Here is a 23,754-nt window from a genome sequence, read left to right on the forward strand (position 1 = left end):
AATTTCACCAACAGTGAGCTCAAGTATATGCTAGCCATATGTTCAGATTTTTGAAACAAAGATAAAATGGACAGACAGCTTTAAGGGTGCAATGTATTTAACAGTACACAATATATTCAACAATTAGACAATCTAGGTGGTGGTATAACTATACACTTAGGAGCACAAGTATAGGGTCCAAGGGATTTTGAATCAAAGAAAATCTTATTCAAAAAATAGATCACAGCCACAGTGAATAAACCAACTTGAAACTAATCTGGTGTTCTAAATAGATTTCCTATGTTCTCTCTATACACTGTGGCTGGATTGTAGCTATGCATTGTTTGATAAAAGGAATTAAAGGTTAGTCCCTGTCCTTAAATAGAGTAAATTCATATGTGATTTCCCTTGTATCCCCGCTCACCTCCTTTCCAGATAACTTCTGAAGAACTGAACAGTATAATTCAAAATATAATGACCTGCGTTGTGGCTGCAGTGACCAGTGTATTATATCCAGCCATCACAAAATATGAAGAAAGGTCGCGAAATATTACATACCCAATGCCTGATGACTCTACCCTCTCTTCTGATAGTGAGAGTTGCTGTAGCACATGCCGTGAAACATTTCTATATGAAACAAGTAAGATGGTTCAGGCAGAGCCCTGTGCAGAGGCAGCTGACAAGTCAATAGGGCAACCAGTGGCACCGTCAAAATCATCTTCTGCCCATAAAGAAAGAACAGATGTAGAAAGAACACATCACAGGAAAGAACACTCAGAAAAGAAACCTAAAACCCCCGAACCTAAATATAATGAGAAATTTGAACCCCCCCCCCAAGCTTAAAATCTGTAAATCCAATAGTCACCTTGTTGCACTGATTGAAACAGGCACAAGGAAATGTAAAGATGCTACCACTGGGCTTCCCTGGTGGCGCAGTGGTTGAGAGTTGGCCTGCCGATGCGGGGGACGCGGGTTCGTGTCCCAGTCCAGGAGGATCCCACATGCCGCGGAGCGGCTGGGCCCGTGAGCCATGGCCGCTGAGCCTGCACGTCCGGAGCCTGTGCTCTGCAACAGAAGAGGCCACAACAGTGAGAGGCCCGCATAACGCAAAAAAAAAAAAAAAAAAAAAAAAAAAAAGATGCTACCACTGAAACAGATGGCTTAGAACGCCCACTGTCTCCTGCTGAAAAAGCAAAAGCTGTAAATGAGATGCAGGAGTTAAATGATGTTTTAGTTAACTTTAAATATCACCTAAAAAAGGAAACTGAGTTGATTTTAGAAAACATTTTTCATGAAATGGTGTCTGAATTAACCCAGACTATCCCCACCCTTTCCTTTGTTACAGCCGAAGCTTTAGTTGACCAAACTGACACTGACAAAGGAGACTTGCTCTCCAGTGTTGATATTTCCTCAGCAGCTGCTGAAATTATGGAAAATGTGCTTGAGAAGCTACAGTCTGCAGTTGAGAAAAAATGTACCGAGGAATTTTCACAAGAAAATGTATCCGTTCACTTTAAATCAAACTTAGTCAGTGGAGAACATTTCATTTCTCCAAAAGAAAAAACTTCAAAAGCTTCACTGCCCTATGCTTTGGAAAACATGAATGATATTGCAGAGAAAATGGTTCATGTGATTTTAAAAAAGCTGACGGCTCTTGCATCTTCTAAGCAAAGTGAACTTGTTCATCTTGGAATCACAACTGAACTGGCTTATCAGCAACACAGGGAAGATCCAATATATACATTCCTTCAAAGAGCCAGCAAAAGGAAATCCAGTGTTGAACCTGATGCTGCCAACTTGATTGGCAAGGAAAAAATACAAAATTTAGTGTCAAATATTTTTTCCCAGTCCTCTCTGGTTGGTTATATAGAGGAAGCAATCAGCACTATACTAGGCTATATACAAATTGGACTTAATAATGAAAGGCTCATTGCAACTGAAGAAACAGTGATCATCCTACTTGATACTTGATGATATCTTGGCTCAGCTACATCAGACACCACTGAAAACAGATGTCCAAAAGAGTAGACACTCCAGAATGAGCAGTCCTTCTGGCACTGAAGAAGAGAACAGACTCACCAGCACTAGAGTAACTAATGCTCGTGCCTATTTCCACCTATTAATGTTCCTGGCATGGTCCTTTATTCTGAAGATGAAAACGAAGAAATAGACAAAACTGTAGAAAATGTATTGATTTCATCTATCAAAGATGAAAAAGCAAAATTACAAGAACAGGTTCCTGATCACTGGTTAACAAAGGAAAATGCTGGTTTTAAATACAAAAGCAATATGAACTTAACTACAAAGCCTGCTTATCAAGACAAAGTAGCATTTCACGATCAGGGATTAAATACTGACCTTCCAACTTTTAATAATAAGGACCTTTTTAAGGACAAGCCTGGTGTGAATAAAGACATTTTACTTTTCAGCCAAGATGAAACGTATCAAATACAAAAAGCTTCAGAAAATATAGTTAGAAGTATTTTAGCACAGATGCTCAAAGATATATCTTCTGGGCTCTCTGAACACTTAGATTGTAAAAATGGTAGAGAGGCTTCACTTCTTACCTCAGGAAAACCACAAGATCTGTCACATCAAGAATGGATGGACCAGGGCTTCCCTGGTGGCGCAGTGGTTGAGAGTCCGCCTGCCGATGCAGGGGACACGGGTTCGTGCCCCGGTCTGGGAGGATCCCACATGCCGCGGAGCGGCTAGGCCCGTGAGCCATGGCTGCTGAGCCTGCGCGTCCGGAGCCTGTGCTCTGCAAGGGGAGAGGCCACAACAGTGAGAGGCCCGCCTACCGCAAAAAAAAAAAAAAAAAAAAGAATGGATGGACCAGATGTTCTCTGTGTCAGAAATCCATATGGTAGCTCAAGATATTGTAGATGCTGTATTAAAAATACATGTGAATGGCTTCTAGTCACATTATCGGACATTCTTCATCAGTACATCAAACTTCTCTAGATAATGCTGACATACCAAATAAAGAGCCATTAGCAACATGGTTTGATAGTAAAAGGAAGAAATTTTTATCTGCACTTGGTGTAGACTCTACAAAACATACCTAGTTAGAACCTGGAGCAAGTGGCTCGACATCTGAACCTGTAGATCACATTAATGATAAGATCATTAACACAGTTTTTAAGAAGTTGAACTCATTTGTTTGTCCAAAATTACAAAACTGCTTCAAACCAGAAAGCCATGCTGCCCATTCAAAGCCTGTGCCTGACAAGAAATCTTTGTCTCGATCTCACCTTAGTGTTTATACAATTAAAGTGATAAAAATTGTTTTGGATGCTGTCCAGGAAGAACTACAATATAATAAGAAAAATCTAAATCTTAGGAAGAGTAGCCCTCCCAAGAATTTTAGAGATAGAGGATTTTTCACTGACACCGAAAATAAATTAGACTCTGTTGTCACAAAGCTAAGTAATGACATTATGACAAGTTCATTAGCAACTTGCATTTGTGAGGTGTTAAGTGGAAACACAGATAAAAGCAATATTTTACTCCCTTCAGATAAACTAAGGTCTAAAATCTCATATGGAACTGGTGGCACTGATCAACAAAAACTTTTGCTTTCTCATTGCCAGCACATGCAGGAGGAAGTTCACCAATGTACTAGATTGCAAGTGTTAGACAGAATTGGAGATACCTTATATGACATGTTATGCAAGCTCATAGGAGACCATCCACATTCTCCCCTACCTGATGAGCAAAATACAGAGGGGATCAATGAGAATTTGAGAACAACCAGTACACTGCAGTCCAATATTAAGCTAATTTCTCATACAATTCTAGAAGGTATTGTTTCAAAATTATGTGCTGTTGAGATAGATTGCATTTTCAAAAATTCAGAATTTAAAGCTATCTCAGAGTATATTGACACTGACAGTCTGTCATTTGCTTTGCTTCTTGAGGAAATGAGCAGAGGCTCTGACATAATCTCCAGCATGGTGCCCAATGTGACCTGGCCAGGTAGCCAAGAGGTGACTAACAAAAAGGGAAAAACTACTGCCCCCAAAACAGGAACCACAAAAGAAAAGCATCTAAATAAACTGAAAATCATGGCTTCAGATATCCCTAAAATGGTTTTTGCTAAATTGGAAGGGTTTGCCAATGGAAATTTAGAAACTCTGGACGCTATAATCAGTGGAAATAAAAAGAACAGCAGGACATACTGGGAAAGTGAAAATACCAACATTTGTGCTAACACACGTGAAAAACGATCACAGTCGACTTTATACATGCATGCAAAGAAAGTGTCAGGTACTATTTTGAAAGCTATTCAAACTGAATTAAACGTGAGCTTGCCAGATTTGGAAACAGGTATAAGCAAGCCACTACAAGAGAAACAAACGCTTAAGAATTTAGTCAATTTCATTTTGGATGCAATTTCTCCAGATATGTTTAATGAAACTGAACCAGAAGAGAGAGGCATTGAAAATTATAGATACAGGCCAAACTATGGAAATTTTCTTCCTGGAGGAGCTGACCCAGAGTCATATCTAGAAGACCCTGCAGAAACAGAGAAAGAAAGTACTGAAGAGGAAAGACCAACAGAAGAAGAAACTAAATCAGATTCTCTTAAGCAACGGGAACTCGAAAGAACATTAAAAAAATTTGAAGTAGAACTCAAAGAGCTACAAACGTCCCCAGTCGTGCCCATTATAAGAAATATTTTGAATGAAATTTTTCAGAATGATTTAATTGATCAACCAAATGTGCTTCCTCTTCTCCAGTCCCATTTATGTGACATTCCTCATGCTGGTGATGAGCCACTTGCTCAAACATCTGTTAAACCCCTGGATAAAACAATAGGCCCTTTAGTGTCTGAAGCGGATGTAACCATTGTTGCAGATAATGTTGTTAGAACCATATTTCAAAAACTTTATTCTGCTGCTATGATAGATAGAAATGAAAATGAAAATAGGTATAATACTATCACCTTTCCAGCAAATATCTCTTTTACTGAACATACCAGTAGAGGAAAGTCCCATTTATTCTACCATACTGGACAGAAATCCATGTACACTTCAGTCCACATTCAATATTGGTAAACTGACCAAAATAAATGTAGTTGAAGATATTATACAGTCAGTATTAACAAATTTAGAAACATTTGCTAGTACCAAAGTAAAAGCCCTCTTTTGTCCTCTTATCAATTTCACCGTTCCAATGGCTTTACCTTTACAGCAGGATGAGACTGCTTCAAGCCAACCATGCTTATCAACCAAAGATTCATATTCTGATGACCAATTTTCTTGTTGCTCAGTGGATCATAATAAATCAGGGAAGACCACCTCAATATGTCAACTGAGTGACTCTAAATTAAATATATATGCAACAGAAGTGGCTAGACAAATTTTACAAGGAATCAAACGTAAGTTAGATAAAGAAATAAAACGTCCATTCTTAACTCATAATGTTGTGGCTTCTGAAAGTATTCCAAGTCAGGTTGTTAACACAATGTCAGATATTGTGCCTACTAAAGGCAAATATGAAAAGAATATATTTGACAGAGAGACTGATCCAGGTCGGCCAGAAGATATTGTTGAAAAGCTGTTCAATAAAAGTGATTATCGAGAAAAACTTCAATTTCAAATACTAGATACCATTGAAGGTATCTTAATTGACATCTGTGAGGAAACAATAGATGAGAATAATCTCCCACTTGCTGTATCCACTCTTAAATGTAATGTAAGTGGGAGACATTTAAAAACAAACTCTGAAAGGGACCCTGAGTATGCAAATAAGGCTATTCTTAGGCTTTTAGTTCCTAAGGAGTATGTTGCTATGATTTCCAACGGTATGGTGGATATTGTTCTTCAAAATCTCACTTCTGCTATCATGCTTGCAGTAAATGCAAAGGATTCTATTTCTCCAAGACTTCCTCTGATATTTTCTGACGCATTTCCCATAGCAGAGGTCAACAATCTCCTGTTATAGACTCAATGAATGAAAGGAAAAGGGAGAGATTTCCATTTGCAAGAAAGGAAAGAGATGTACAGCTGAAATCAGCTTATTCTGATGATAATCAGACAGCTGTACTTAAGAAACAAGATGCCGGACTTCCCTGGTGGCGCAGTGGTTAAGAATCCGCCTGCCAATGCAGGGGACACGGGTTCGAGCCCCGGTCGGGGAAGATCCCACATGCCGCAGAGGAACTAAGCCCGTGCGCCACAACTACTGAGCTTGCGCTCTAGAGCCTGCGTGCCACAACTACCAAAGCCCGGGCACCTAGAGCCTGTGCTCCGCAACAAGAGAAGCCACCGCAATGAGAAGCTCACACACTGCACGGAAGAGCAGCCCCCGCTCGCCACAACTAGAGAAAGCCTGCGTGCATCAGTGAAGACCCAACACAGCCAAAAAATAATAATAAAATAATTTTTTTTTAAAAAAAAGAAAGAAACAAGATGCCAAGAAATCTGCTCCTGAGCCATGTGAGGAAAATGCTCATTGCATTACTAAAACTATTTTGAATAGATTAAAACTTTTGCCACAGAAAGAATAGATTTGCTACTTATTCCTGATACGGAGACTAGAGAAAAACCGTATGTTGGATCAGAATTTACAAATTGTAAACAAGATGACAGCGTATTTCTTGAATCAAACCAAATGCCATTAGATATGAATATCCTGAAAATATCAACAGCTAAAACCGTTCTCAGTCAACAAGTCACAAATTACGTATTTGCTAATTTCAGAGAAAAACATGGACCTGCAATTCGTGTATCACAAGCTAGTCTTAAGGAATATGCTGACATAATCGCCAGTACCATTTTGACACATAAAAAATGACATATACCTAGACATCCAAAAGATGTATACATATCAAAACAATACTTCATTCCAAGAAAACATCATTGCAAGTGAAACTGTCAACAACATCTTAAACAGTTTACATGATAAAATATCTTTAAAGGCAAGTAGCTTTTACTCAAAGCAGGACCCTGGTCTTTTTACACAACTAACTGTACAAAATGAAATATTGCCTGGTCAAAGAAAAATGGAAGACAACACTCAACTGCCTCTCTTTTCAAAATGCTCAGATCAAAACCAAATTATATCAGAAGCAGAAAACCAGAGAAGGACTTTGGAAGAAATATTTAGAAATGGAGAATCTGGACAGGAAAAAATAACTTCTTTGTTAAGTGTAGTTAAGGATATTTTAAAGAAGGTATATCAAAGGGTAATGGAAGATACAGACCATTGGCCTCCATTTAATGAACTCCCCCACTTTACATCTGATTCTAAAATTAAAACATCAGCACAAAAAAAAGCCTTCCAGTCACATATAAACAGTGTCGCAAATGACATAGTTGAAAGTGTTTTCAGAAAAATGTTCTCAATAATTATGACATCTTTATATGAAAACAGTGAGACCAGGGGAGAATTGGAAGCATCTGGCAATGATGAACTGCTGATGAATCCATCGTGCTCTAGAGAATTGAAACAAGCAGAAAAAAGAAGTGTTCCCCCTGAACCTGTGATACCACAAGTTTATCCTTACACAGGTATTGGAAGTGTCACTTCATTGGAAAACATTTTATTGCAATTTTCTCCATTGCAACTGGGTGAACAATTGGTCCAAAAGGTTCTCAAAAAGATCACAGATTTTGCTTTGCTGAATCTAGAAGAGAGTTCATCCCTTAAAGGTCAATCTGATGAAATTCGATATCTGAGGCCACGCAGTTCTAAAGCTAGCCCCAAGGGCAGCCCTAAGGCAAATTTTAAAACAAATTTTAAAACAAAATCAAAAGTTACCTCTTTGGCTAAATTTGGAACAAAACCACAGCTAGGACCTGGTGGAGCTAAAGCCAAAAGCAAAACCAAGTTAGGTCTTAGAGAGAAGACTCTAAGAGGCAACCAGTCCAAAACTTCCATTGGGCTACCAGGCCTGCTATCCATAGGGGATGCCAAAAATCCCTCAGTGAGAGCAAAATTCCCCACTGTGGAGCTAAAAATACATTCCAGGGATATAGTAAGTAATATTCTGGAAACAACTGTGAATGAATTTCAAGAGGTGAGGCAAAATAGAGCAATGGTAAATGCAAACACTTTACCTTCTGATCAAATTGAGATAGCAAGTGAAATAGTTGATGCAGTTTTGCAAGGATTATACGGTATGAAGAATAATTTGGCCCATCCAATAAAAGGCTCATACTCAGATGATCTCAAACTTTCACAGGGATATTTTAGTACAATCTCTTTTGCAAATCCAGAAGCCCATTTCTCTTCGGAGAATGTTCCTTCACAACTAGAAAAAAATATTTCCTAAAGAAAATATTTTTTTTTTTTTTTCTTTTTGCGGTACGCGGGCCTCTCACTGTTGTGGCCTCTCCCGTTGCGGAGCACAGGCTCCGGACGCGCAGGCTCAGTGGCCATGGCTCACGGGCCCAGCCGCTCCGCGGCATATGGGATCCTCCCAGACCGGGGCACGAACCCGTATCCCCTGCATCGGCAGGCGGACTCTCAACCACTGCGCCACCAGGGAGGCCCAAGAAAATATTTTTAAATAAATTTTTGATAAATAGCAAACAGAACCAAGTGACATGGATAACGAAAAAAATAAGCTATCGACGATAGCTGAGGCTGCTTTGAATGAAATTTCAATGAAAACAAAAGAATTAGAACAATCTGTTTCACTTTTAAGTTTGTCAGTTCTTGAGCCTTGTGAAAGCAGGCACCATAATTTTAAAAGAGCTGCTTCTAGAGTTGAGGATTCCCAAACACAAATTAATACATTTGGCCAGGAAATTGTTGAAAAACTATTCGAAAAATTAGAGTTGTGCTTCTTGACTCAGATGTTCACAACAGATAGTAAATAAACACTAGAAAGCAAGAAAGAAACTGCTGCTACAAGTAAACATAGTTCCTTGAGAACAAACAATCTCAATTATGTACCAACTTATAACACAAAGTTGAAAGACAGAAAACTGGGGAGCTCTGGCCACCAAATTGCTCAAGAGATCTTGGAAGGGGTTCTGAACACCTGAGTCATTTGTAGACCTACAGTTTAAACATGTCTCTACATATGCTTTTTCTAAAATTGTGAGAACACCTATTGAAAACTTTTTTGCTGTGCAAAGGAAACCATTAATGAAAACAATATTGCCCAAGTTACAAACACTGAATAAATTTCCTGATGAATCTAAATCAAGTAGTATGATTTCCCAGGAAAACATACAGAATACCCTTCAACAGCTTTACTCATTCCACTCAGAACTGCTTACTTATACTGTTAATACTGTCAATGGCATGCTTAGTATAATTAAGAACAAACTAGACAAAGAAAAATGCCATGAGGAACCATCTTCAATTAGCATGTTTGAAGAAAACATTGTAGCAAGTCAGCTCATCAGCACACTGATGGACCAGTGCACTTATTTCTATGAGCTGATGAGCAAAAGCCACCCAAAGGAAAATCTGCTCCAAGGAGCTAAAAATGCCTGCACTGCTAATTGGTCCGGATTTGCAACTGGAATGGGAATGTCCACTTCAAAGTCAAAGGGAATTAGCTTCCGGGATGATCCTCCACAAATCCCTGCTTTGTCTTATTCAGAGAAAGATATGAAAATAAAGGACAAGACTTCCTCAAATATACCTTCAGATGTCAGATACTCTGCAGGAAATTCAACTAAAACCACAGAGCCAATGGAAGGGCTCGAATCAGACCTTAAACCATCATCTTCTAGAAGTGAAGCTCAAGTCTTCAGCCATTTTGATCAAGCTGTGAAAGGATACTGCTCTCTCCTCGAAGGCACTGTCTTACAAAAACCATCTCAGAAATCTAGTGACTCTGCACAAGCAGCACTAGAGCACCCCATGTCCTTCAGAGAAATGGAAGAAGGTGAAAATCAAAGAGTGCTTCACTACGATCCCCCCAAACCAGTTGTTAATCCAAACCAAATACAGACAACCATTTCTCCACTCAAAATATGTTTAGCTGCAGAAAATATTGTCAATACCATGCTGTTGAGTTATGGCCTTTCAAGTCAAACCCCACACACTAACGAAAGTATGGAAAGTATGAAGCCATTTTTTGTATCAAAGGAAACACCTTTCTCTGTGTGAAGAACAAAAGGATGAGAAAAGCTTGCTTAAAATATGGGGAAAAAGAAACAGCTATGGAATTGAAGAAGAAAACAAAAGATTTGTGGCAAGTGGAGAAGATTCCACGTTACTGGAAAAGTGAAAAAATAAGTACCCAAAGTTAGAGAAAATAGCAACTCTCAAAGAGGCTGAGGTCATTGCTTTTGCAGATCAGGAACTGGGACCACATGAAATCCACCTAGTAGCAAGATATGTTACTATATCTGTGGTCACACATTTCAAGAACTTTGAAACTAGAGGCGAGTGAGGACTGACTTATAAAGAGTTGGCATCATTTTAGGGAAAAAAACTCATTGATAATTTTAAGAGTTTTATTTTTAACCCTCACATGCAAGAAGCTACATTCACTGCTTCTCTGAAAATAGCCTTAGATTTGGGTTGGCTGTTTATTTACTTGTGTGTTTTTCAACTGGTCAGTATGCTAAAAGAAAAAATGTTACCCATTTACATAATTTTTATATGGAGGAGTGTTTTTCAGTTTTCCCTATCTACAGATGAGATTAAATGGGCATAATTTAAGGTGGGATATTTTGGTTGGGCATGAGGTATGGCTATGAAATGATGTTTTGCTTGGGACATACAACTGCTCTAAAGGCAATTCCCAAACAGAAGTTCCAAGAGGGTTTTTTTTTAAGTTCTTTAAAAAAAGACTTCTTACATTATAGTCAGACCTCATGAATAGTTAATTGACTGTAATGATCCAACTTCTTTTTGAGGTATACAGTTAAAAGTCTTTACAATTATTGATGATAGCTTGTAAGAACAGTGGCATTAAACTTCTTGTTCTGTTCATGTTCCAGTGTTCTGACCTAAATCCTTTTTAGGTATAATACTGTAAACCCATGCTTACGAGTATGATATTTGCACTCCCTTTCTATGAATGCTTACATGCATATATTAGGTTGAACCATATGAAATAGCCATTTTTATATGTCAAACATCAGCAGTTTCATTCTGTTCTATTTATTATATACTATTTAGTCCCAAATGGGATAATTAGCTGAATAGCCAAAAATGTTTTCAAGAATTATATGAGATCTCTAGATATCACTGGAATCACTCTAGGGCCTTGTAACACTAAAAGCTAGAAGTCATTTCTCTGCCCCAGGATTTCAGCTTCTTAAAGCAACATAGCTATCCAAGGAAGAAACCAGCAATTAGCGATTTGAATTCTAAATGGGCTTCCCAGCAGAAGTAAAGATTCCACAGGTGGGAAATAGAGATTTGAAGAAAACCCAGCTCCTTTCTTGACTAGATTTTCCTATTTTTTGAGTGAGGTACACCCAAAGTGAAATTCATATGTAAAATATTGCCAGTATTTTGAATGGTCAACATTTTTCCTTAATGCATGTTAATAATACCAATGTTTTCTGTTTCAAGGTCCTCTTGATGAAAAAGTGTCTATTATTTCCATGATGTTAAGCAAAAAATACGAATCAAAACAGCCTCTAAGGGCTTCCCTGGTGGCGCAGTGGTTGAGTGTCCGCCTGTCGATGCAGGGGGCGCGGGTTCGTGTCCCGGTCTGGGAGGATCCCACATACCACGGAGTGGCTGGGCCCGTGAGCCATGGCCGCTGAGCCTGCGCATCCGGAGCCTGTGCTCCACAACGGGAGAGGCCACAACAGTGAGAGGCCCGCGTTCCACAAAAAAAAAAAAAAAAAAAACAGCCTCTAAGAAGCATAAACAGTGATTCTTCACTTAATCAACTTTGTGAACGTCTCACTGAATTGGTTATTTCCTATATAATTTCAAGCATTTCTGATTGCACCAAAGATGGTGGAACAATACAGAAATCACTGGAAAACCAAGATGCAACTTTTAGCAAGGTTATTTTAGTTCATTCCCAAGTGTTTGAGAGTCGGTCAATTTCTATCAGAGGACTTGCTTTAAGCATTTCTGAAATCATTATTCGAAGCCTTTTAAATAGTGACATTTTAAAGGCAGATGTTACACAAGTGGTTTCTGTAAAAGCAAAATACATTTATTGCCCAAAACCAGCTGTGGCTGACTTCAGCGATCTCTTTCAGGATCTCTTAATAGGAGTAACCCATGTTCTGTCCAAAGAAATAGGAATAAATCATCACCTTGATAGCAAAGGAAGAAACAAATCACCGTCCACACCTAAAAGTCATAGTTTGCCCATTTGCAACAAAACCAAAACTATGAAAAGACAGATAGGTGCCAGAGGTTGGAAATCAGCTCCTACTCACCAAATTAATCAACTAGCACAGAAAAATAAACTAAATTCTCTAGCATGTAAGTTAGACATTCTGGTTGGCAGCCTAAGAACTCATGAATTCAAAGAAGTAGTCAACAAAATTTTCAATATTGTTTTCAATTTGTTTTTGCCAGATGAATGCCCAAATTGGGATACAGATTCTGGTAAAATACCAAGAGAAATGTTCCTATCTTCAAATAACCAGCAAAGTCATAGAATTCCTAGAAATAACCTAGGGCTCTCCCCCAAATCAGCTTTTCTTCTGAATGTTGTGTGTGAGAAACTTATTAGAATACTCTTGGAAGAATGCACAACCAACAACTTCCTTACAGATGGTCCCCTTTCTGATGAAATATCAACAGAATGTCAACTGTTCAACATACTTCAAAATGTAGAGGATTATTGCAGGGGAACAATGGACTATGGCTTACCAGTTGAAGGATATGACATATTAGACCTTTTGGAAAATCTGGTGGAAATAGATCAAGAATCTATGCTTAGTATTATTTCCCATAGCTTGGTAAAATCCTTAATGGAAAAATTGTCATGCGGTCAACCTCCCAGAAGTCTACCACTTACAAACAAGCATTTAGCATATAGGACAAGAGAGAGACCTAGTTTCCCAAAAGCAAAAAGGCCAGAATTAAAAGAATCAGGACAGGGTAAAGACTCTGAGAGATTCATGAGTTATGACAGCAAGCCTCTGACAGGACCATTGAATAATCGTAGGGTGATTCATTCCAAAATGCAAACCCCATTTCATAAGCAATTTTCAGGAAAATTCCCTCTCTACCTCCTCTTCGAAGACCAGGTAAAAAGGAATTGAATGCAACAGACTTTCTTAACATGCAATATCCAGGAGGCATAAACACAGGAGTATACTCTGCCACATTTCTGGAGGAAATAATTGCAGACATTTTTCTTAATGTCACCACCTCAGTGCAGGGCAAAAATGTAAATATCACTGAAGCCCAGCTCAACGAGATGAATATATTAGATGTCAACTCTGTGGTGAATGAGTTTAATAATGCTCAAGTCACTGTTTTACAGGATGTTGAAGAAAGGATATGTTTTCCACCAATCTATAAAGAAACTGTTAGTAAGATTGTTGACTCTTGTTTATAATGATGTATTGTGGGACTATGCATTTCAAGTTACCTGTGGCAATCATCTGGCACATGCTGCCACGTCAATAGCAGAACAGATAGCTAATGGCATATTGAAAGAGAGTATAGACTACCAACTCCCATTGTGCTTTGTTGGAAAGCTCATGCCTAATTCATATTACCCTCTCAAAGCTGAAAATATACTACAGAAACTTCAAAACAACCTGAGTGAACTTAATTACCAAGGTCAACATTCAACAGGCTATACTACCATCCTAACACACGCATTTTTAGAAGATGTCATCAGAAGACTATTATCTCAGCTCATTCCTCCACCCAGCGAAGCTTCATGCTTGGGAAAGAAATACTTAATGACTTCAGATTTTAATGAGATGGCCACCTATATAATAAATAAGGTTTTGTTAGCCATTTCAAAGCATAAGATTTGGCTCACTAAATACGACTGTCAATATCTATATACAGAAAACAACCTTCAAAATATGGTGGAGTCTGTTTATAATAATATTTTGCAGATGTCTGGCTTGCTTGCGTCAATACAGAAAAGTATAGAAAGCCAAAGACCAATAATTGTGGACCAAATGGCCAGTCTTATTATTCAAGAGATTATTGAAAATCATCTTCAACCCTTTTTGTGTGAAGAGGGCTTACCTCATTCAACGACTCCATTGGATGAAATATCAAATATGGTTAAAGAGGTTCTCAGTGAAGTCACAGGGTCACACAGACCCCAGAAGCCATCATCACTAGGTATGGACTTTTATCCTAATGCATTTGTAGAAGAAATTGTTGCCAGACTACTTTCAAAGCTCTTCGATCCAAAATATAACACTGAGTGTGATTTGGATAAAGTGCAACAAAAAATAGTAAACTCAATAAACAACCATTTTAACAAAGCTAAAATCTGCATTCTTCATGAAGACCAAGAGCAGCCATTCCCCACTGTAGATACAGACACTGTGGATGAACTTGTCAATCCAGTTTATGAAAATGTTCTGAAACAGCATGGGCTGGCCCCTGAGGCTGATAATAAAGAACTCAAAGACAGTGATATTTTTACGGAAAACATTACCAATTTAATCATAGCAGGTATTTCTGATTATCTTTTTCACCCACTGTTTTCTGGGGATTTGTCGGCTTCTTCCAATGCTACTTTAACAGCAGAAAACATTATTCAGAACATCTTTAGTGGCATCACTGAACCTACACAGCCAAGCCAGCATTTATCTCCATATAACACCTTGCTGCCATACACATTTTTAGAAGACATAATCAGAGTATTATTACCTAGAATCTTTCCTTCTTCATCTAACATGGTTCTATACAGTGAAACTCCAAAAGATAGATCAGGAATTAATCGCAGTGAAATCTCTTCAAAGTTAATCAGTGATACTAGGATGAAAATTTCCCAACATGAAATTCGATTTTCAAAAGATGAAGATGAAACCGAATCTGTTTATTCAGAGGATGATGCTCAGCGTCTCGTTGATTCCACATTCAGAAATATCTTGCAAAACTCTGGGTCTCAAGAAGCAGTTGAGCACAATAACACAAGCAGTGACAATATTCTTATTGATAGAGTAGCAGGTTTTATCATTAAAATTATCTGTCAACAACATCTTCATCCATTTGTGTATGGAAAGTTGTCATTTCCCTCATCATATGCATACTTTGATAGTATGAGAAGAAGGCAATGTTTTTTTGCCAGTGGTTACTCCTCAGCCTTTTTGGAAGATGTGATCTCTGGGGTTTTAAGCAAAATATTCCACAGGGTATTAGGTATTGTGCAAACAAAATCACTAAGAGATTCAGAAAAAGAACTGTTGGAAACAGCTGAAAAACTCATATATTTGATAATGGAAGAATTCTCAAAAGTTCAAGTTAGCATCCTAGAAAATGCTAAGAAACAACTGTGCTTGCCCCTAGTAGATAGAGACATAGTGATAAAAATTATTGACACGGCATATAGCAAAGTTTTACAAGCATGTGAACTGGAACCTAATAAAGGCCTTCTCGGTCACACCAAGACACTGGCTGAGAGGGTAACTAAAATTATCCTGGCTGAAGTTTTTGATTTCCGAATTCCTCCACATTTCATAGCAAAGCTGCCTTTTAAATCATATTCAAAACTCAATGCTGATGTTTTGATAAAGAGAGTTCATTATGCGATCAGTAAATCAAGACTCTGAAGACAGACTTGTACAATACATACCACCATATTATCATATACAGATTTGGAAAAAATAGTCACTCGGGTTTTTTTGGGTTTTTTTCTGCGGTACGTGGGCCTCTCACTGCTGTGGCCTCTCCCATTGCAGAGCACAGGCTCCGGATACGCAGGCTCAGCGGCCATGGCTCACGGGCCCAGCCGCTCCGCGGCATGTGGGATCCTCCTGGACTGGGACACGAACCCGCGTCCCCCGCATCAGCAGGCAGACTCCCAACCACTGCGCCACCAGGGAAACCCAATCACTCGGGTTTTATCTCAGATATGTCCATTGAACTGCAGTGCAGAAGACCCATACCTTTCTCAGTCACACTTCAGCGACACAGCTGTGAGAATGATCGATGAAATCATGTCAATAATTTCTAAACATGCAATATGCATTATTAAAGATGGAAGTGAAAAACAAAATGTGATTTCAGAAAAAGATATCCAGGCTATGGTTGATGCCATTTATAATGACATTTCTCATTCAAATCTATACCAGTCTCTTTCAAAAGATAAGAAAGGCATAAGTAATATACCTGTTACAAAAATAGCAAGTTATATTAAGAGGGAAATATTTAACCATCATCTTGAGTCATTCTTTTTTTTTTGCCGTACGCGGGCCTCTCACTGTTGTGGCCTCTCCCGTTGCGGAGCACAGGCTCCGGAAGTGCAGGCCCAGCAGCCATGGCTCACTGGCCCAGCCACTCTGCGGCATGTGGGATCTTCCTGGACCGAGGCACGAACCCGTGTCCCCTGCATCGGCAGGCGGACTCTCAACCACTGCGCCACCAGGGAAGCCCCCATCTTGAGTCATTCTTATCTGGAGATAAAACTCTTCCTTCAGGTACAGTGGATCAAACTTATCAACAGAGAGCAATAGATCCTAAACAAAGAGAATTATCTTTCATTGTGAATTCGGCCGTCTTTTTGGAGGAAGTAATTTCTGAGATTTTATGCAAAATCCTTTATGTATTCTCACATAATGTCCTGGCTGCCGAAAACCCATGTAAAGCAAAAGCCAATGTTACTGATATTGTTACAAGATTAGTAAAATCTATTGTGCTGGAGTTCACCACATCACAAATTTTAGTTGCAGATCACTTGGATGAAATCTGTATTTTTCAGAAGGATATAAAGAAATGGTTAAAAAACTGTCAACATTATTTATGAAAAAATATTATATGATTATCAATCTCTGGTTCATGTTTATAGAGCTATACAAAATGATGCTGTCAATTTGGGGAAAAATGTATTATTTGCTGTTAGGAGAAATTTATGATTATCAGGTAGAGTCACTAGTTACAGAAGAATTAGCAACTTCTTCCTATTCCTCCCTCCAAGAGGAGAACATCATCAGAAATGTACTTGACACCATCAATGATGATAGCCATGACTTGCCATCATGCATCACTGTATTGCCTCGTTCTCTTTTAGAAGATATGATTTACGAGCTTCTAGCACATATGTTCCCTTCATCTGAGACTGAAACAGAACCAAATGAGGAAGAGGTGCCACCAGATTATGAGTTTGTGAACAGTGCTTCAAAACTAACTGATGATATCATAACAGAAATTTCTGAACATGAGATTAGACTTGCCAAGGCAGAGGAGCATGTGGAGAGTTGGCAATTAGGGGTAATCGATAACTTCGTTGACTCCATATGTAACAATATTATTTAAAAAATTAAGTTTGAAGATGAAGTACAGAAAGATACATGCAAAAGAGGAGGCTCATTTCTCGGGAGAATAGCTGGTTTCATTATGAAGGTAATTGTGGACCACCATCTGCAGCCATTTTTATGTGAGGAAGAATCATTTCCCAGTGACTTACCCCAAAATGACCATGTCACTGAACTCTTGAATCCCATGAAAGAAAAAATACAGTCCTTCCCACAGGTTTCTGTATACTCTGCTGCATTTTTGGAAGATGTTGTAATTGACCTTGTTCGCAAATTTTATACTCTACCAAGTATTGCTGAAAATCCTAAGGACAAAGAGATATCAGAAAGAGGTATCATGGGCCTAGCTATAAAATTTGCAAATGCCCTGATAGGGGAATTTAGGAAAAGTGAAATTAAAGTTCTAGCAAATGCTGAAAAAATGTTTTCATTTCCACCAATAAAGAGACAAGTCGATAAAGTATCTGATTCTGTGTATGATGAGGTCATAGACATATATGGATCTAAAAATGTTCAGAAACATGATAGAAGTAACATTGTTATAGAGATGATTGCTGTTTTGGCCAAGAAGGCAATCTCTGCTTTCCAGATTCAACCACTTTTTTTCGGGAAGCTGGTCTTCCACCTTCTTTTCATTTCTAGATGTGGATAGCATCATCCAAAGAGTTCAACACCTACCATATAAAACCTTTACAAAGATAAAGAGAAGCTTGAAGGAGAACCCAGTTTCTTCACTAGAACAATTATCTACACTTAGTCCTCTAACCTCAGACCTGAAAGACAAAATGGACACTTTGGAAATAGATGGAAGAGCACTTAATGGAAAAGAGAACTTCAAAAAGGAGAAGACATCAATGAAAACAGGCAGCATCCAGAAGCCAGTATGTACCAATATATTAGCATTATGAAGAGCGAAGTAACTACCCTAGCATCAGGGTGAGTTGGAGGTGTGCCAAAGAAAAAGAAAGAGGATGAAAAGAAAAAGGAAAGTTTAACTGGAAAAGATAATGAGAAGGTATCAAAACTCACTTCAACAACAACCAGTGTGAAAAGTAAAGATACTCAGGGGCCAGATTTGGGTACAGCGCTTACAAAGAATGAAATCAAGAAGAAAGACCATTTGGCTAGAAAAGATGAGAAAGGGCGAGGTGATGAGGTATACCAAAATCTTTCACCAGCTATCGATGATACAAAAAACAAGGTTGTCCTGGAACCAGATTTTAAAATAGATGATAAAAAGAAGAGTGACAAGAAAAAAGAAAGTTCATTAGGAAAAGGGGATAGACCTTTTGAATTACCATCTCTGAAATCTAAGGCGAGATACAGAGAGATCCAAAAGAAGAGACGAGATTCTCCAGCTTACACAGTTACAGATGACAAACAGATCTTGCATTCTAAACATGCCCAAAATGTCAGTGGAATCATTTACAGAAATGTTTTAGAAATATCTTCTTTCCAAGGACCAGTGGATGACTCAAAATCCCCAAATCCTCTAGGTGATAAAGCAGCATATGTAACTCAAGTGGATGGCAAGGATTTTGCAAAACCTGCTTCAATGAATTCAGCTAAACAGAATGCTCCTGCAAAAGAGGAAGAGAATGAGAAAAGTAAAGATAAAGAGATTAAAAGTACACCTAGTCAACAGGACAATCCTCAGAACCCACCAGAAAATAAGCCCGGGATTTTCCCTGCTAACTTTTTAGAAGATGTTATCTCTGAAATAGTTAACAAATTGATTTTTTCGGATACAGATGATGCATGTCAAAATGTAAGCAAAGGTGTAAATCAAGCTGAGCTCTATGACACGGCTATGAAACTGATTGATTCCCTGTTAAAGGAGTTTTCAGATGCTCAAATTAAAGTATTAAACCCAGATCAATGAAGTAGGTTCCTACCATCTGAAGATAACATTTCATCAGTTCATAAAGTACCTCTCAGGCAAAAAGAACTGTCTGTGGAAAAAAGACCTCCCAAGAAAAAGACAATTATGGATAGTATAACACCCATGCATGACACGGCACCTGCAACTAAAATACCTTCTTCAGATCAGGCACCTTTTATGGCTAAAATACCATCAATCAATACAATGTTGGTCAATAAGATTGTTCACTCCCCTATATGCAATATTTTGCAGGAATATAGATCTCAAGACTCCATTTGCGAGGACATAAAGAGTAATAATAAAATAACAGAAATATCAGAAGGTTGGATTGATTTTTTTAAATTCAAATTAGATAGTATTTAAAAAGAGACTTTGTTCATTGAATTGATGAATTTTCCTGTCAAACCTAAAGTTAATATTGAGCCTTCCAGTAGGCTGATCTACACTGGGGGAGTACTGGGTCAGTTAACTAGTTAACATGAGCCAACTAGTTTGCTTTTTCTGAAACACTAATAATATTTCATTAATAATTTTGGTGGAAAGTATGTGGTGTGACTATAATTATGAGCTTACAATTACCAGGCTCCTGTGGGAAATATCTAGGAAATAAGGGTTTATCACATCTATATGTGGACTACAGCCCATGCTACTAGGATTTAATCATCTCTTTAACAGTGTATGTTTGTATTGAAAGTGATGAAATGGAAAAACCTAAAAGCAAGATTACTCTACCCGGCAAGGATCTCATTCAGATTCGACGGAGAAATTAAAACCTTTACAGACAAGCAAAAGCTAAGAGAATTCAGCACCACCAAACCAGCTTTAAAACAAATGCTAAAGGAACTCCTCTAGGCAGGAAACACAACAGAAGGAAAAGATTTACAATAAGAAATCCAAAACAATTAAGAAAATAGTAAGAGGAACATACATATCTATAATTGCCTTAAACGTGAATGGATTAAATGCTCCAACCAAAAGACACAGACTGGCTGAATGGATACAAAAACACGACCCATATATATGCTGTCTACAAGAGACCCACTTCAGACCTAGGGACACATACAGACTGAAAGTGAGGGGATGGAAAAAGATATTCCATGCAAATGGAAATCAAAAGAAAGCTGGAGTAGCAATTCTCATATCAGACAAAATAGACTTTAAAATAAAGACTATTACAAGAGGCAAAGAAGGACACTACATAATGATCAAGGGATCAATCCAAGAAGAAGATGTAACAATTGGAAATATTTATAAACCCAACGTAGGAGCACCTCAATACAAAAGGCAAATGCTAACAGCCATAAAAGGGGAAATCAACAGGAACACAATCATAGTAGGGGACTTTAACACGCCACTTTCACCAATGGACAGATCATCCAAAATGAAAATAAATAAGGAAACACAAGCTTTAAATGATACATTAAACAAGATGGACTTAATTGATACTCATAGGACATTCCACCCAAAAACAACAGAATACACTTTCTTCTCAAGTGCTCATGGAACATTCTCCAGGATAGATCAAATCTTGGGTCACAAATCAACCCTTGGTAAATTTAAGAAATTTGAAATCGTGTCAAGCATCTTTTCCGACCACGCTATAAGACTAGATATCAATTACAGGAAAAAATCTGTAAAAAATACAAATACATGGAGGCTAAACAATACACTACTAAATAACCAAGAGATCACTGAAGAAATCAGAGTAAATCAGAAAATACCTAGAAACAAATGACAGTGAAAACACGATGACCCAAAACCTATAGGATGCAGCAAAAGCAGTTCTAACAGGGAAGTTTATAGCAATACAATCCTACCTCAAGAATCAAGAAACATCTCAAATAAACAACCTAAACTTACACCTAAAGCAATTAGAGAAAGAAGAACAAAAAAACCCCAAAGTTAGCAGAAGGAATCATAAAGATCTGATCAAAACTCCTGTATTCAAAATGACATAATTGAGAGCTTTATTATAAAATGATAAATATGTTGTACGTGAAGTGCCATGTTTTGAAGAATATAGGCTGGCCAGGGCACTTTCGCATTGATAGAGGGTGATAAACTACATCTCAGAATTGCATCTCAGAGTTGAGCAGTGACCAAGGACAGCCTGCAGAGTTCAGTGGCAAGTAGAAAAGATCCCATCTAGGTTTCTAACTAGCATGTCCAATCAAAGAGTAAAATCATTCTTCTGTGCCTTTAGTTTGACAGAGACACCTCCTCCCAACCCCTGCATTCTGCATATTACAGGAACTCGCTGGGAAGCAGTTATAAATTCAAATAACATATTTTTGCTCTGATAAGGGCTTTTGGAGGAAGAAATGCAGAAATGGACACCTTGTGCTAAGATGCTCAAAGTAGTAAAAGCCCCATAGAGGATAATTTATTAGAAATTACAATGATGCCTGTCTATGAAAACCCACAAAAAAGGGGGGACTTCTGGACCAACACATGCCCATTATAGCTTATGGTGTATTTTTTACAGATAGGGTTTTATTGGGAATCTAAATCAGTTCATGGTGAGAAGTGTTATTCTATAGCACTTGGCATGCATCACGGCCCATCCACTTTTTTTTTTTTTTTTTTTTTTTTTTTTTTCTTTTTGCGGTATGCGGGCCTCTCACTGTTGTGGCCTCTCCCGTTGCGGAGCACAGGCTCCGGATGCGCAGGCCCAGCGGCCATGGCTCACGGGCCCAGCCGCTCCGCGGCATATGGGATCCTCCCAGACCGGGGCACGAACCCGTATCCCCTGCATCGGCAGGCGGACTCTCAACCACTGCGCCACCAGGGAGGCCCCGGCCCATCCACTTTTGCCATAAACACCCCAGACATGTCTCTCTCTTCAGAGTGACCAGTGCCAACCAGGAGAACTCCACTATGCTGCCCACAAGCTGATCTGAGCAACATCAGGGTGTCTTGAAGGAGAGCTGGTCTCACCAACCTGGCTCCATTTTGACGTATCTAACTCCTACTTCCAATACACTAAGAATGCCACACCTACTACTTGATTTCTCTTTTCAGCAGCTTTGCTTTGAAAGGAATATGACTTGTTAGCCAAAGGGTTCATTGTGCCCCTAGGGATGAACTTTGTGTGTGCTGTTATTCTAGCCAGTGCCAATCTTGAACAATATGCAGAATCTATTAGTGACTGCAAACTAGGGGCAGTGTCTCAAAGTGTCATTCAGAGACTGCTTGCACCAGCATCACCCAGGATGCTTATTTGCAGAATCCTGGCCCTTCTCCAGACCTGCACAGTCAGTATCTCAGGGAAATCGTGTCCAGGCATCTGCATTTTTAACAAGACCCACAAATTGCAAAAACAAAGCTTCATTTTTCCCCTCAACATTTTCAGAATGTGGCTTTGCGGTACACGTCTCAATCCTGTAACTAAGTCTTTGTCTTGCTTTTTCAGAGGAGATCTCTCCAGTCAAGCCTTTATCTTTCCCTCTGCAGATTTTGGCTTTTTCCTTATTAATTTCTTCATTGTTCTTATTTTGTTTAAACTACCAGCACATTCCAGTACTGCATTATTAATCTGAAAACCTGAACTATTTTCCCCCTTATTTGGGGGTAAATTTGCTATCTGCTACCTTAGTTTTAATCATAGATCCTTGAGGTTCCTACGGTTATACTGCTGGAGAAGATAAAAACTAGGGAACTGCAAGAGGTATAGGAGAACTTTGTCTTTTACTAGAAATAAGAAGGTATGTGCTTTATTGCCCTGTGTCTTTTCATGACATCCTGTCATGATGCGTCAGCAACATAGATAACTGCTCATTTCTGTCCTTACAGGTACAACAATCATTTCATTAACATAAACTATGATAAACTTTAAATAAGAGCCCTTTGCATAAAACAAGTGGTGCAGAAAAATGGGTCTAAATGGAGACTCTTATTGGCCACACAAGTCCTTTATAGCTCACACAACAAACAGATCACTTGGGGCTAGTCAACTGAAAATTTACCCAAAGTGAGTGAGAAACGATAGCCTTTTTAAATGCACTGCTGCTTCTGCCTGGATATTTTGAAATGGACACCAGTACTGTTGAGAGTTGAAAGTTACCTTTTCATGTGGAATTAGCTCATCAGGCTTTTTTGGATAGTTATCTGCTAGCACGAGGGAGGCAAGGCACTGCTGAGCTGGCTCAAGAAGCATCAGGGTGCAGGGAGTGCAGAGCTGGCCTGCACATCAGAAAGCCTGGGCCCTAGGGCAAATCTGGCCACTTTCTACCCACGTGACCTTAGATGAGGCATCTGACCTCACTGAATTTTTCCTGCTTCCTTCCCAGGGCTGTCAGAAGGAGAAAAATACTCTTTGTGAAAGCACTTTAAAAATCAAAAGCTATTATATAAATACTTCTTTCTGAATCCAAAATTATCACTCCCCTTGCCTGACAGCCTCAATTGGAAAGCCTGATAACTGACCACATTTCTCTTTTGGTTTGTTCACAGACTCTGATAAGCCCAGCACTTCCAAACAGGGGTCTGAAATGATGAGGAAGGTATCATCAGCTCTCTCCAAAGTGTTTTCAAGATCTAATGCCA

General features: G+C 38.7%; 4 protein-coding genes and 2 pseudogenes across 6 annotated transcripts in view; 5 read left to right on the forward strand and 1 right to left on the reverse strand.

Annotated features, from left to right (window-relative positions):
* Window positions 1–652: 652 nt before the first annotated feature.
* The window catches only part of RBMX2 (RNA binding motif protein X-linked 2), a 39,993-nt gene continuing 16,891 nt past the window's right edge, over window positions 653–23,754 (reverse strand). The window contains exon 7 of the mRNA XM_081222417.1: window positions 653–697. The gene's annotated coding sequence lies outside the window, so the exon portion shown is untranslated. The remainder of the gene's footprint in view (window positions 698–23,754) is intronic.
* Window positions 870–2,899, forward strand: LOC308609300 (fibrous sheath-interacting protein 2-like; annotated as a pseudogene). Its single transcript has 2 exons — window positions 870–2,592; window positions 2,819–2,899. The product of its transcript is annotated as a fibrous sheath-interacting protein 2-like (transcript).
* LOC308609301 (fibrous sheath-interacting protein 2-like) lies at window positions 3,879–5,928 on the forward strand (the record flags this gene model as incomplete). Its single annotated transcript, XM_081222994.1, is given in 2 exon segments — window positions 3,879–4,973; window positions 4,975–5,928. Coding segments are annotated over 2 exon segments (2,025 nt in total). The 5' UTR covers window positions 3,879–3,902.
* Window positions 6,010–8,260, forward strand: LOC308609302 (fibrous sheath-interacting protein 2-like; the record flags this gene model as incomplete). The annotated part of the gene is given in 4 exon segments (XM_081222995.1): window positions 6,010–6,026; window positions 6,385–6,461; window positions 6,464–6,767; window positions 6,769–8,260. Coding segments are annotated over 4 exon segments (1,890 nt in total).
* On the forward strand, window positions 8,488–10,342 carry LOC308609303 (fibrous sheath-interacting protein 2-like; annotated as a pseudogene). Its single transcript has one exon. The product of its transcript is annotated as a fibrous sheath-interacting protein 2-like (transcript).
* LOC308609304 (fibrous sheath-interacting protein 2-like) lies at window positions 10,636–22,001 on the forward strand (the record flags this gene model as incomplete). Its single annotated transcript, XM_081222996.1, is given in 14 exon segments — window positions 10,636–10,689; window positions 11,763–13,094; window positions 13,097–13,429; window positions 13,431–15,623; window positions 15,627–15,683; window positions 15,906–16,240; window positions 16,447–16,754; window positions 16,757–16,792; window positions 16,795–16,891; window positions 16,893–17,325; window positions 17,329–17,928; window positions 17,930–18,221; window positions 18,224–18,264; window positions 18,268–22,001. Coding segments are annotated over 14 exon segments (7,053 nt in total). The 3' UTR covers window positions 19,210–22,001.

This window comes from Mesoplodon bidens (assembly GCF_964165515.1).
Source record: "Mesoplodon bidens genome assembly, chromosome: X".
NCBI classification, from domain to species: domain Eukaryota; kingdom Metazoa; phylum Chordata; class Mammalia; order Artiodactyla; family Ziphiidae; genus Mesoplodon; species Mesoplodon bidens.